This window comes from Streptopelia decaocto (assembly GCF_964273445.1).
Source record: "Streptopelia decaocto genome assembly, chromosome: 6".
Taxonomy (NCBI): Eukaryota; Metazoa; Chordata; class Aves; order Columbiformes; family Columbidae; genus Streptopelia; species Streptopelia decaocto.
This window is the reverse complement of record NC_138660.1, coordinates 26,407,423-26,419,885: the sequence shown is the minus strand read 5'-3', so window position 1 is coordinate 26,419,885 and position 12,463 is coordinate 26,407,423. Positions and strand designations below refer to the sequence as shown.

At 56.2% G+C, this 12,463-nt stretch overlaps 1 protein-coding gene across 7 annotated transcripts; it reads left to right on the top strand.

Moving 5' to 3' along the window:
* The first annotated feature begins 34 nt into the window (after positions 1-34).
* NRROS (negative regulator of reactive oxygen species) lies at positions 35-12,072 on the top strand. 7 transcript variants are annotated; one of them, XM_082056008.1, is made up of 8 exons: positions 35-417; positions 543-743; positions 2,013-2,105; positions 2,479-2,539; positions 4,524-4,644; positions 7,473-7,577; positions 8,752-8,875; positions 9,464-12,072. In XM_082056008.1, the coding sequence occupies exons 7-8, from the start codon at positions 8,768-8,770 to the stop codon at positions 11,429-11,431; spliced, it is 2,076 nt and encodes a 691-aa protein (XP_081912134.1). In that variant the 5' UTR covers positions 35-417; positions 543-743; positions 2,013-2,105; positions 2,479-2,539; positions 4,524-4,644; positions 7,473-7,577; positions 8,752-8,767; the 3' UTR covers positions 11,432-12,072. The 7 variants fall into 7 exon arrangements, with proteins under 7 accessions (XP_081912134.1, XP_081912132.1, XP_081912133.1 ...); XM_082056006.1 differs by having other exon boundaries at positions 35-430; XM_082056007.1 differs by lacking the exon at positions 2,479-2,539 and having other exon boundaries at positions 35-430.
* The last annotated feature ends 391 nt before the right edge of the window (positions 12,073-12,463 follow it).

Sequence of the window (12,463 nt, the reverse complement as noted above, 5' to 3'; positions counted from 1 at the left end):
ACACAGGAGGTTCCACTTAAATTTGAGAAGAAACTTGTTGGGGGTGAGGGTGGCAGAGCCTGGCCCAGGCTGCCCAGGGAGGTTGTGGAGTCTCCTTCTCTGCAGACATTCCAACCTGCCTGGACACCTTCCTGTGTAACCTCATCTGGGTGTTCCTGCTCCATGGGGGGATTGCACTGGATGAGCTTTCCAGGGCCCTTCCAACCCCTCACATTCTGGGATTCTGTGATTCTGCGCTGAGCGTCTCTGGGATGTCACAGATCAGCAGCTGCTCTTTTTAGAAGGACGATAGAGTCCAGGAGGGAAAGATCTACTTTATTAATTGATGCCTTTGTTTGAACTTTCTGTCCTCCGGCATTCCTGTGTTAACTCAGTGCTCCATCTGAAAGCTGAGCGCCTGCTTTGAGTCTCTCCCAGGTAAAACCTTCAGGTATGAGTTTTCAAATAAAACAATGATGTCACCTTTGTGTTAATTTGTTTAAGAAAAAAAAAAACACAGAGCCATAAATCCTGGCCGTTTTTTCCGCTTTCTTACACAACAGCAAGGAATATGGTGTACGTACAAGAGGACATGCCCATCGCGAAACCTGGCAGGCTGGCTTTTCTCTGTCACTTGTCCCAAAAGCGTCATGCTGGAAAGGAGCTGACCCCCGAGGCTGAAGACCACAGAAAGGAAGATTTTGGAGGGTGAACGGTCCAGCTTGGTCCCAGCCCTTTGCAGTGCACCTGGAGCAGAGCTGTGGGTGAGCAACGTGGGGGTTTCGGCCAGAGGGGAAAGCCGGGTGGGCTGCGCTTCGCTCCGTCAGAAGCTGAGATAGTTTCACTTCCCTCCGCGTTAATGACACAATTACTCGCTTCTCTTAAGCGGAACGGCAGCAGGAAGGGCGGACGTGTGACTGCAGATGGGGGTCGTTTTTCTTGCACAATTTGCATTGCTGAATGATGTCAAGGCGGTGACTTGTCTGTGCCTTCTCCTTCTGGTGACTTAGAGCCTGACAGTTTCACGCTAAAAACTTTGGTGAACACGCTGGAGGAGGTGGGTTGGGTGTTTTTATCACTTCTGTTGGTTTATTTTGTTGTACAGTACAAAACTGAGACCAATTTATCCACATCTGGCAACACCGTGGGGAAAAATAGGGCAAGACTTTGAGGTCTAGGTGCAACCAGAGACCAAAGCGTAGACATAAGCAACCCGGTCCTGAGGGTTTCCAGCTCTTGAGGAGACCTGGGAGGGGAAGTCGTCGTCTTCTCTGGCTCCGGGCACTTGTTTCTCCTGCAGATGCATTGCGAGCAGTTCTCTAGAGCATCTCAACCAGCTTGGTCTTTTGCTTGGTATTTAGGTCCTTGGTCAAACGTCTTCCAAGCACAAAGGCATCATTTTCCCAGTTTGTTGCTCCAAAACGGATTACTGTTTTTCACGTATAGCTGCCTGGATGCTATTTAAATTGACTTTTTAAATGAACTGTAACTAGGGCTTATTTTTGGGGTAGGGCTTATATTTTGAGTATCCTCAAAACTCCTGAGGGAAAGAAGGTAGGTGACAGTGACCATCATATTGTTGACTGCTACCCAGCCACTAGTACAGCTGGACCACTGGGGATGTTAAACTGATACACAACGTTTTATTTATTCTTGGAAAAGTGGTAGGGGCTCCCAACATCTACAATTTTTCTCTCTTAATGGTTGTAATTGAAGCAGGACTGTAGGAATACTACATTTTTTGAAGCAGTCTATTTCAGGAGAATAAAATAAATATGAGGGAATGGTGGAGATCTGTTTTGTTGTTAATTTTTTATTACCAAAATGTCACTTAAAATGGGAAGAGAATATATTCCCCTCACTTTATTATGGGAACAGGGGAAATATACAAACATAGGCAAAGATTGAAATAATGTCTTAAAAAGGGTGAGAGAAAGAAATGTTATGGATGGTGTGTTGTCAGTTACATTCATTGTTTATAACTATCATTTATATGGCCATCAAATGAATGAATGATCTGTTTTCTCTTTTAGGTCATTGTTCATCTTAAATTAGAGGCAACTACCACAACTGGCAGCTTCTGAGATGCATTAAACCTTCAGCTTCCCCTGTTTTACCCAGAGCAGGTAATTAAATACCTTCTTCACTTGTGTCTTCTTTATACCTTTGTGCTGCCCTCACTTCAGCCGAGCAGCAAATGCAAATATGATGTGGCTTTGCAAGAGAAAACTTGGATTTTCTTTAATGTTCAGAGTTGTTGCTCACCACAGAGTCTGGGAATGAATGGCCGGAGGGAGACGCTGGTCTGAACCCTTTCTGATGGGTCAAAGGGTGAGATGCAGCTGTGACACAGTCTGTCGCTCAATCCTACGTAACATTTTTTGTAACGCTGTCTGTGGTTTCCCACAGCCTGGATTTTCTGTCAGTATTTCACTGAGACATCCCAGGCTCGTTTCCCAGAGTGGCTGCTTCTTCTCCCCGTCCCTTTTCCCTCTGCAGGAGCCAGAGCCTTTCCAGGGACGCTTTGCACCATCTGGGCAGAACAACCCCAGGTTCCAGTGTAAGTTGGGGAACGAGCTGTTGGAGAGCAGTGTAGGGGAAAGGGACCCGGGGGACCTGGGGACAGCAGGGTGACCATGAGCCAGCACTGGGCCCTTGTGGCCAGAAAGGCCAATGGTACCTGGGGTGGGTTAGAAGCGGGTGGTCAGTAGGTCAGAGAGGTTCTCCTGCCCCTCTGCTCTGCCCTGGGGAGACCACACCTGGAATCTTGTGTCCAGTTGTGGCCCCTCAGTTCCAGCAGGACAGGGAACTGCTGGAGAGAGTCCAGCGCAGCCACCAAGATGCTGAAGGGAGTGGAGCATCTCCCGTGGGAGGAAAGGCTGAGGGAGCTGGGGCTCTGGAGCTGGACAAGAGGAGACTGAGGGGTGACTCATTCCTGGGGATCAATATGGAAAGGGGGAGTGTCAGGAGGATGGAGCCAGGCTCTTCTGGGTGACAACCAGTGATAGGACAAGGGGCAATGGGTGCAAACTGGAACACAGGAGGTTCCACTTAAATTTGAGAAGCAACTTGTTCCCAATGAGGGTGGCAGAGCCTGGCCCAGGCTGCCCAGGGAGGTTGTGGAGTCTCCTTCTCTGCAGACATTCCAACCCGCCTGGACACCTTCCTGTGTAACCTCATCTGGGTGTTCCTGCTCCATGGGGGGATTGCACTGGATGAGCTTTCCAGGTCCCTTCCAACCCCAGACATTCTGGGATTCTGTGACCATCCCCTGCAGAACAATTGTTTGATTCTCGCCAGTCACGGTGGGAGCAGAGGAAGCCCATGGAGAAACATTTCTGTTTTGCTTTGCCCCGACTCAGCCGAGGCTGTTGTCCTGCTGGTGTGTGAACCATGAGTGACCTTTCTCTTGGTGCTTCCACTCCGGAAAAAATCCTGTTTCCTGCAGGAAAAACAAGGGCAGGCTGAGATGCAGCGACGGGGCTGCAGATTTCTGTTGCAGTTTCTCCTTTCCCAGGTGTCCCAGGTGACTAGGAGGCTGCCCTCTCCTTGCAGCTTTACTCTTGCTTTGTGCTTCACAATTTGCGGGTTGTTAAGGGAAAAAAGATGGTTTGGAGGGAAGAGGAGGTAGGAGGATTTTCAGTTTTGGGCCCCTCAGTACAAGTAAATCTTTGAGGTGCTGGAGCGAGTGGAGAGAAGGGAACGGAGCTGGTGAGGGGCTGGAGGATAAGTGTGATGGGAGCGGCTGAGGGACCTGGGGGGTTCAGCTGGAGAACAGGAGCTGAGGGGAGACCTTCTGATCTCTGAACTGCCTGAAAGGAGCTTGGAGCCAGGGGGGTCGGGCTCTGCTCCCCAGGAACAAGCGCCAGGAGCAGAGGAAACGGCCTCAAGTTGCGCCAGGGGAGGTTGAGGGTGGATGTGGGGAACAATTTCTTCCCCAAAGGGCTGTGGGGCATTGGAACAGGCTGCCCAGGGTAGTGCTGGAGTCACCATCCCTGGAGGGTTGGACAGACGGACATGAGGTTCTCAGGACACGGGGCAGTGCTGGAGTTGGGTTATGGTTGGACTCGATGATCTCACGGTTTTCTTCCAACCAAATGATCCTGTGATTTTGTGAACCGAAGAAGCTCCTGGGTGTAAAACCAAATGGGGATTCTCAGTCCTCTCATGGACATGACTGCATGCTGCTGAATCTCCTTCAATTTAATCCGCTTGTGCACTGAGCCAGATTGGAACTTTTCAGCTGATCACCCCAGCAGCTCCTGGCAGCACAGTCCCTACACCTTTTCTGTGCTTATATTAAAAACTCAATAAAATAGACCTCAAATCGCACATCCAGTCCTTACCGGGAGGGCTGGGTGGGGATGTTATGCTGCTTGAGAGGAAGAGGAGGGGAGCGAGCAGCAGCTTCGGGATGGTTCCGGCTGCAGGATGTGGGGAAAGTGTGAAACACGAGGCTGCTGCCGGCTGCCCCAGCGCGGGCTTTGCGCTGGTTTGGCTTGGGGGATGAAGCAGAGGATGAAGCAGGTTATTTTCTCTCCCAGCTCCTCCAGGACTGTGCAGAAGCTGGTTTGACCCTTGAGGCACCTCCTTTGGTGGCACTGCACGAAGGAATCTCATCAGCAGGTCTCCCAGGAGCCTCCGGATCACCGGGTATCATCACAGGTGAGGATGCTCGAGTTGTACACCCAGCCCTGGCTGAACCTCTGCTGGCTCCTGCCTCTCCAAGCAGCAGATGAGTGGGTCTGGCGTGGGCTGGGCTCATGTTTTGAGGACGAGGAGCGGGTTTGTGACCATCGCCCGGCCTCAGCCCTTCGCGTGACCTCGAGTAACGCCATGGGAATTTCACCCCTCTGCGAGGTTCCTGCCATCTGCTCTGCTTCGCCGGGATGAGGAGGCGCTTCTCTCTTTTCCTTCTTGATTTTTATACTTCAAACTTCCTTGAAAATGGAGGAAATGAAACCACAGGGCTTTTTTTTTTTTGTGAGTGACGTGGGAGAACTCAGGCTCCTTCCGGAGAAGGAATTAAATTTAGGGTGAATGCAGAAAAAGAATGATTTGAGTTGGCTGCGGGAGTTTGGGGGCCACTTGCTCTTGCAGGTGGGAGTGACCTGGGCTGTGACATCTCTTGGGGTGCCGCAATCACACGGTTCATCTCCCGGGTGCTGGCACCTAGAGGTTGCAGGAGCTGGTCCTGCCGCCCAGGGTCCTGTTGCAGGGTTGAAACCTTTCTCCAGCGTTTTGAACCCTTTCCCAGCTGGGTCAATCCAGGCAAACTCTTTTCCCCCTCAGCAGCTGGATTTGCTGGGGATTTTGGGGTTCATGAGGGTTCTGCGAGAGGGGAGACATGGAGCGGGGAGATGGGGCCTCCCTGTTCATATTGCCTTGGAAATGTGGGGTTTTGTCTCTCTGCCTCGGCAGTTGTGGGAAAAGTCATTTATGCCGGTTTGCACATCGGGATTGGCACTTGGGAGGTCCCTGTGTCCGGATGGGTCCTGCTGGTCCTGCTGAAATCCCGAGCAGCCCCGGGAGACCCAAAGGTCTGCGGGTGGTGGGATCTGAGCATCCCGAATGTCACCTGGACAACACGAGGGGCTGGGTCCCATGTCCCACAGCGGGGACTCAACATCTGGGGACGTGCTCAATCTCATCTTGGGATGCAGCAGGAAATGACAGCTCCTCCTTCTTCCCCTGTGGGAAGCGCAGCCCTCAGCTCCTGCCGAATCATAGACTCATGGAATGGTTTGGGTTGAAGGGACCTTCAAAGCTCATGCAGTCCAGCCCCTGCCATGAGCAGGGACATCCTCAAGCCCCTGCGCTGGGCGCTGGAGGCAAGCGGGGGACTAGAGGGACATGACAGGAGCAGGTGCCATGCAGGGGACACCGCCCAATGGTGGCTTTTCTCCAGCACCGGCAGAGTGGGGGGCAGGTGAGGACACCCCGGCTGCCCAAAACCCTCACAGGGGTTTTGCTGCTGGAGCAGTGCAGAGGAGCGACGGTGCCAGCGTTGTCCCCGCTGCTGGCTCGTCCCCAGGAGCTGTGTGACCCTTGGGGGGAACAGGTTTCCCCCCCAGTTCCTCCTTGTTTGCAGTGCATGACCCTCTAGTGAGCGCCGAGCCCAGGGAGCGAAGCGCCCGGCCGCGCCGCTGCCTCCATGTGACTGCAGTTTCCGTTGCCTCCTTCCGCAAAGGCTAAATCGGTGCTGGGCGCCAGCGCGGGTGGGACAGAACCCCGCGGGTCGCACCTGCCTGTGTCCCACCAGCCACGGGGCGCAGCCGCCGGGTCCCCCCGCTGCAGGATGAGCGGCGGCGAACCCCGTGTGCCACCGCACGCGGTGAGTAACTGCCCCCCAATGGCTTTGCTGGGGGGGAAAATCCCACCTGGGGTTTTTGTGGGGCCAGCTTGAAGATCCGTGGTGCCCACGCGTGGCTGATGCCCACGCGGGTGAGCGCGGCGCCGGTGTGCGCGGTGGGGACCGCCGGTGTGTGGGCTCCTCAGTGGGACCGTGGGCACCCCTGGCCGCGGGAGGACAGAGCTGCGGCTGGTGCTGGGGGGAACCAAAGGAAGGCTGAGCTGGGTGAAGGGAAGTCTGCAGGGGGCTCCAGGGCTCAAGGTGAGCCAAAGCCACTGGGTTTTGGACACAACAACATCCCTCTTCTGCCACTGTGCAGGAAGAGTGTGGCCAGCAGGTCGAGGGAGGTTAGAGGTTGTTCCTCCCTCTCTGCTCTGCCCTGGTGAGGCCACATCTGGAGTTGTGTCCAGTTCTGGGCTCCCCAGTTTAAGAGGGACAAGGAATTACTGGAGAGAGTCCAGCGCAGGGACACAAAGATGCTGAGGGGTCTGGAGCATCTTTGTGCTGAGGAGACACTGAGAGAGCTGGGGCTGTTGAGCTGGAGAAGAGAAGCTGAGAGGGATCTGATCAATGGATCAATATCTCAGGGTGGGTGTCAGAGGATGGACCAGACTCTGTTCATGGTGCCCAACGCCAGGGTGAGGGGCAACGGGCACAGACTGAAACACAGGAGGCTCCATCTGAACATGAGCAGAAACTTGTTTGCTGGGAGGTGGCAGAGCCTGGCCCAGGCTGCCCAGAGCGGGTGTGGAGTCTCCTTCTCTGAGACATTTGAACCCGCCTGGACCCACCTGTGTGATCTGCTCTGTGACCCTGCGTGAGCAGGGGTTGGACTGAGGGATCTACAGAGGTCCTGCAACCCAACCAGGCTGGATTCTGGGATTCTGTGGCTCTGCCTGGGTGCTGCTGGAGACCAAGGGTTTGGGAGGGCACAAGCTGCTGTGCACCAGCTCCAGACTGGGGAATCAGGGCTGCTTCTCCATCCCTATCAATAAATACCATTTTGAAAGCTTAATGCTTTTGGCTGTCCCAAGGAAGGAGACAGCCCAGGATGCGTCCCCTGCTCCCTCTTTGAGGGGAGGCTCCAGCTGTGCAGGGGTTGCCCAAAATAACCCCCTGTTTCTTCTTCAACCACCGGCAGTTATGAAAACGCTGCTTGCCGAGCCCTCACCAAACCATCTCTGCTCATTTGCCTGAGGTTCAGCTTTTCCCCAGATGCAAATGCCGTCAGCTCCGCTTCCACCAAGTGAGTAAGGGGGCAGCTGGTGCTGGAGAGTCTCCACCTCCCCAGGGACCTGGGCAGGGACGGGAGCTGGAGGGGACACGCTGGTGGCCGGGTCGGTGTCCCCGGGGGGTGTTTGGTGCAGGTGAGGGGGACACGAGCCCTGACGGGGGAAACCTCTGCCGGGGGGTTGCAGTTCAGTGGCGTTTGAGCAGCTGTGCAGCAACAAGGGTGACTTTCCCACGTGTGGTGGGGACCGGGCTGCCACCTCCGCATCCCTTTGCCTGCTCTTCTTGGTGAACCCCACCAAGGGCTCCCGCCGGGGTGGGTGGGCTTGGTGGTGGAGATCTTTGCCCCAGGTTCCAGTATAAGTTGGGGAATGAGCTGTTGGAGAGCAGTGTAGGGGAAAGGGAGCTGGGGGTCCTGGGGACAGCAGGGTGACCATGAGCCAGCACTGGGCCCTTGTGGCCAGGAAGCCAATGGTACCTGGGGTGGGTTAGAAGCGGGTGGTCAGTAGGTCAGAGAGGTTCTCCTGCCCCTCTGCTCTGCCCTGGGGAGACCACACCTGGAATCTTGTGTCCAGTTGTGGCCCCTCAGTTCCAGCAGGACAGGGAACTGCTGGAGAGAGTCCAGCGCAGCCACCAAGATGCTGAAGGGAGTGGAGCATCTCCCGTGTGAGGAAAGGCTGAGGGAGCTGGGGCTCTGGAGCTGGACAAGAGGAGCCTGAGGGGGGACTCATTCATGGGGATCAGTATGGAAAGGGGGAGTGTCAGGAGGATGGAGCCAGGCTCTTCTGGGTGACAACCAGTGATAGGACAAGGGGCAATGGGTGCAAACTGGAACACAGGAGGTTCCACTGAAATAGGAGAAGCAACTTGTTGGGGGTGAGGGTGGCAGATCCTGGCCCAGGCTGCCCAGGGAGGTTGTGGAGTCTCCTTCTGTGCAGACATTCCAACCCGCCTGGACACCTTCCTGTGTAACCTCATCTGGGTGTTCCTGCTCCATGGGGGGATTGCACTGGATGAGCTTTCCAGGTCCCTTCCAGCCCCTGACATTCTGTGATTCTGTGTGATTCTCCATGGACAGCTCATGGTGTCCCAGGTCTCATGGGCCATGCTGGGCTCCCTGGGAATCCCACGCCTTTCAGGATGAATGCTCTACAGCTCTGACCCTCTCCCCTCTGTGTCCATCTCCACAGGAGTGCCGCCACTGAGATGGAGGCCCCGCTCTCCGCTCTCCCCCTGCTTCTGGTTCTCCTGGCAGCAGGATGGAGAAGCGGGGCGGTCGCAGCCTGGGCAACATCTCCCGGCGGTTGCCAGCTTGTAAGTAACTCCTGTCTCGCAAACTCTCGCCCTTCCCGCTGCGTGGTCCTGCTCAGCAAAGCCTCAGTGTCTCCAGACCTTCCCTTCCCAGCTACCGGCTTAGTGAAGGAATGGACTGGGGTGCCAAGGCTCTGAGCATAGAGCCACTCTTGCCATCCTCGCTCTGCTCCCCATGCTTCTCCCTCCTCATGTCCCCGCATCTTGGAGACCTTATTCTGGCCTTTCTGTACTGAAAAGGGGCTGGTAAGAAAGATGGGGACAGTTTTCAGCAGGGTCTGTTGTGATAGGACAAGGGGTGATTGTTTTAAACTAAAGGAGGGAGATTCAGGCTGGATAAAGGGAAATTGTGCTGAGGGTGGTGAGAGCCTGGCCCAGGTTGGCCAGAGAGGTGGTGGATGAACCATCCCTGGAGACATCCCAGGCCAGGCTGGATGGGGCTCTGAGCAACCTGGGCTGGTGAGGATGTCCCTGCTCATGGCAGGGGGGGCACTGGGGGAGCTGGGAAGGGCCCTTCAACCCAAACCATTCTGTGATTCTGCAATCTCCACCTCTCAGAGCAGCAATACTTATCCACTTCTTGCTCTTTAGGTGCAGAACACCATGGACTGCACTGGGAGATGGCTGAGCTCCGTCCCAGGAAACCTTGGAGGTGACACCGAGGAGCTGTTACTTGATGACAACACTATCCGTGTCCTGGGCAATGCCTCTCTGCTCTCCTACCGCCAGCTGCAGCGTCTCAGCCTGACCAAGAACCGGCTGGAGCTCATTGAGCCTGGCGCCTTCCTCCGCAGCCAAGGCCTCCGTGTGCTCTCCTTGGCCGACAACCTCCTCTCCACCAACTACTCGCTGACAGCAGCTGCTCTTTCTGCTCTGCCAGCCTTGAGGACGCTGGATCTAGCTGGAAACCGCCTCACTGAGGATATGGTATCAGTTTTAGTCTGGAACTTGTCTTCTTTGGAGTCCTTATCTGTGGCCAGGAACATCATCATGAGGCTGGACTCGTCCGTCTTCACGAACCTGACGCAGCTGTTGGAGCTGAACCTGGAGAAGAACTACATCTTTGAGATTGACCAAGCTTTCGAAGGGCTGCAGAGGCTGCAGAGGCTCAACATAGCTTACAACTGCCTCCCGTGTGTCGTGGAGTTTGGCCTGACCCAGCTCAGGGTGCTCAACGTCAGCAACAACATCATCGAGTGGTTTCTGTCCCTGGAAAGCGATGACCTCTTTGAGCTGGAGGTGTTGGACCTGTCGCACAACCGCCTCCTCTTCTTCCCCGTGCTGCCGCGGCAGAGCAAGCTGCGCTCCTTGCTGCTGAAGGACAACGAGATGAGCTTCTACCAGCGCCTCCCCAACGGCACGTCCCTGGCAAACGTCACGGTGCAGTTCCAGCTCATCGACGGCAACTCCACCAGCATCATGACGGTCAATCTGTGGGATGAGATCTGCCACAGCAACCTCTCCTCCCTGCGCCTCCTGGACATGAGCCAGAACCAGGTCTGGTACCTGCCTGAGGGCTTCCTGGCCCAGATGCCCTCCCTGACCCACCTGAAGCTCAACCAGAACTGCCTGGAGATGTTTGACCTGTCGGAGGGTGACCCCTTGGCCATGCTGACGGAGCTGGACCTCAGCCAGAACCGGCTGGAGGAGCTGGGGGTGGATGTGGGTGCTGGGGACGTTCTGCCCAACCTGCAGCTCTTCAACCTCAGCACCAACAGCTTGCGGGTGCTTCCTCCTGGGCTTTTCACCTACACTAGGAAGATCGCTACTGTAGACCTCAGCCACAACCGGGTTGACCTCTGTCCCCAGCCCGCCATTGCAGGCGAGGCGGAGAGTCCCCCCTGCGTGGACATCAGGGGTGTGGAGACCTTGGCCCATCTCTCCTTGGCTGGCTGTGGTCTGCGGGGACTGCGCGGCCGCCCCTTCCAGGGGACATCGCTGAGGCATTTGGACCTTTCCAACAATCACCAGTTGCTGTCCGGGGACCTGGGCTGGCTGCAGGACCTCGCTGTGACGCTGCACGTGTTGTCTCTGAGGAACACCAGCCTCTCCTCCGTCGACGTGGACTTCTCCACCTTTAACAGCCTGGTGCGCTTGGACCTGTCGGGGAACTCCCTGAGCGTCTTCCCCCAGTCGCTGGGCGTCCTGCGGCTGCGCAGCCTGGACCTGCGGGACAACAGCCTCCCGGCTCTGCCGCCGGCTGTGGCGCGGACGCCGCTGGGGACGAGCCTGCAGGAGCTCTACCTGAGCAGGAACCCCTACAACTGCTGCACGCTGGGCTGGTGGGACGCGCTGCAGCGGGCGGAGGGGCTGCGTGTCCCCGACGGGCGGGAGGTGACGTGCAGCTTCGCGTCCCGCACACTGAGCCCACGGGCGCTGCCTGAGCCCGTCCTGCGCAGCTGCCGCTGGCAGACAGCTGACCTGGCGCTGCTCTACCTGGTGCTGGCGCTGCCCACCTGCCTCACCGCCCTCGTGGCCTTCGCCGTCGTTTTCCTCACATTCAAGCAAAAGCTGCTAAAAATGGTGAAAAGCCGGTGCGGGGTGTCCAGCCCTTACTGATGGCTGGGAGGGGGACGGGCTCGGGACGGTAACTGTGAGTGGGTTGTCAGGGTGACTCCGAGGTGGGTGAGATGCAGACGCAATGGGTGGAGGACCAGGGGATGCTGGGGAGCTGCTGTTTCTCCACAGGTTCCCTAAAGGGTGTGTGGCTGTGGCCGGTGATGGATCCTGGAGCCGTGCCGGGCGTCCTCAAGGGACACATCTTCAGCAGAAACCATTAGCTGATGTTGGCGAGAGCCAAGTGGATGTGACACCAAACCTCTCTTAGCCAAAGGGGCACAGACAGTTGCCCTCTGACTCTGTTCCCCCCGCTCAGGCAGTTCCTTTTATTTATTCACCCCCATAGCCAAGCCTGCTGTGAAACACCCTGCAGCCGTGCAGCAGCCTCCAGGAATCGCCCGGGCTGGAGCAAACATCCCCCGGCGCTGCAGGAAGGAGGCAAACAGCAGCAGCCCTGGGCGGGCACCCCGTGTGAGTGCTGATAAGACAGGCATGTCTTTTCAGCCCAAAACACACTGCGGGCTGTCGGTGCTTGGTTAAGTCGCGATCTTGGCTAGAAGAGCCCATTAAAAATCGCCCAAGCTGCAACGATGTAAAACATCAACTAAAAGACAGGAGAATAAATTATATCAGTAGTGATATTTTATCTTAAATTTCTTTTCCTCCAGTAGCTGCTGGATTAAACAGATGCAAAGGAGGTAAAGAGGATGCCCTCCTCCTCTTGCGGGCGGCGTGGTGGGTTTCCTCCACCCAGCGTGGCTCGTACCAGCATCGCGCTCCCGGGGCTGTGCCGCCGTGTTCCTGGGGGGGTTCCTGTGAAATGAGAAGTGACGGTGGTTTGTGCTCAACTCAAAAGCTCTGCTGAGGACAGGAGCGGCTTTACTCCCGCAGGGTGTCTCCGGTGAAACGTGTCTGAGTTTAGAGAGAAGCTGGGCACGGGGAAGCGAGCGGCAGTGCCAGCGTGTGGACGCGGATGAGCTCGGCGCGGTGATGTGGGGGTGTTGCGGTGACGGAGCTGGGCTCGAGTCCCCG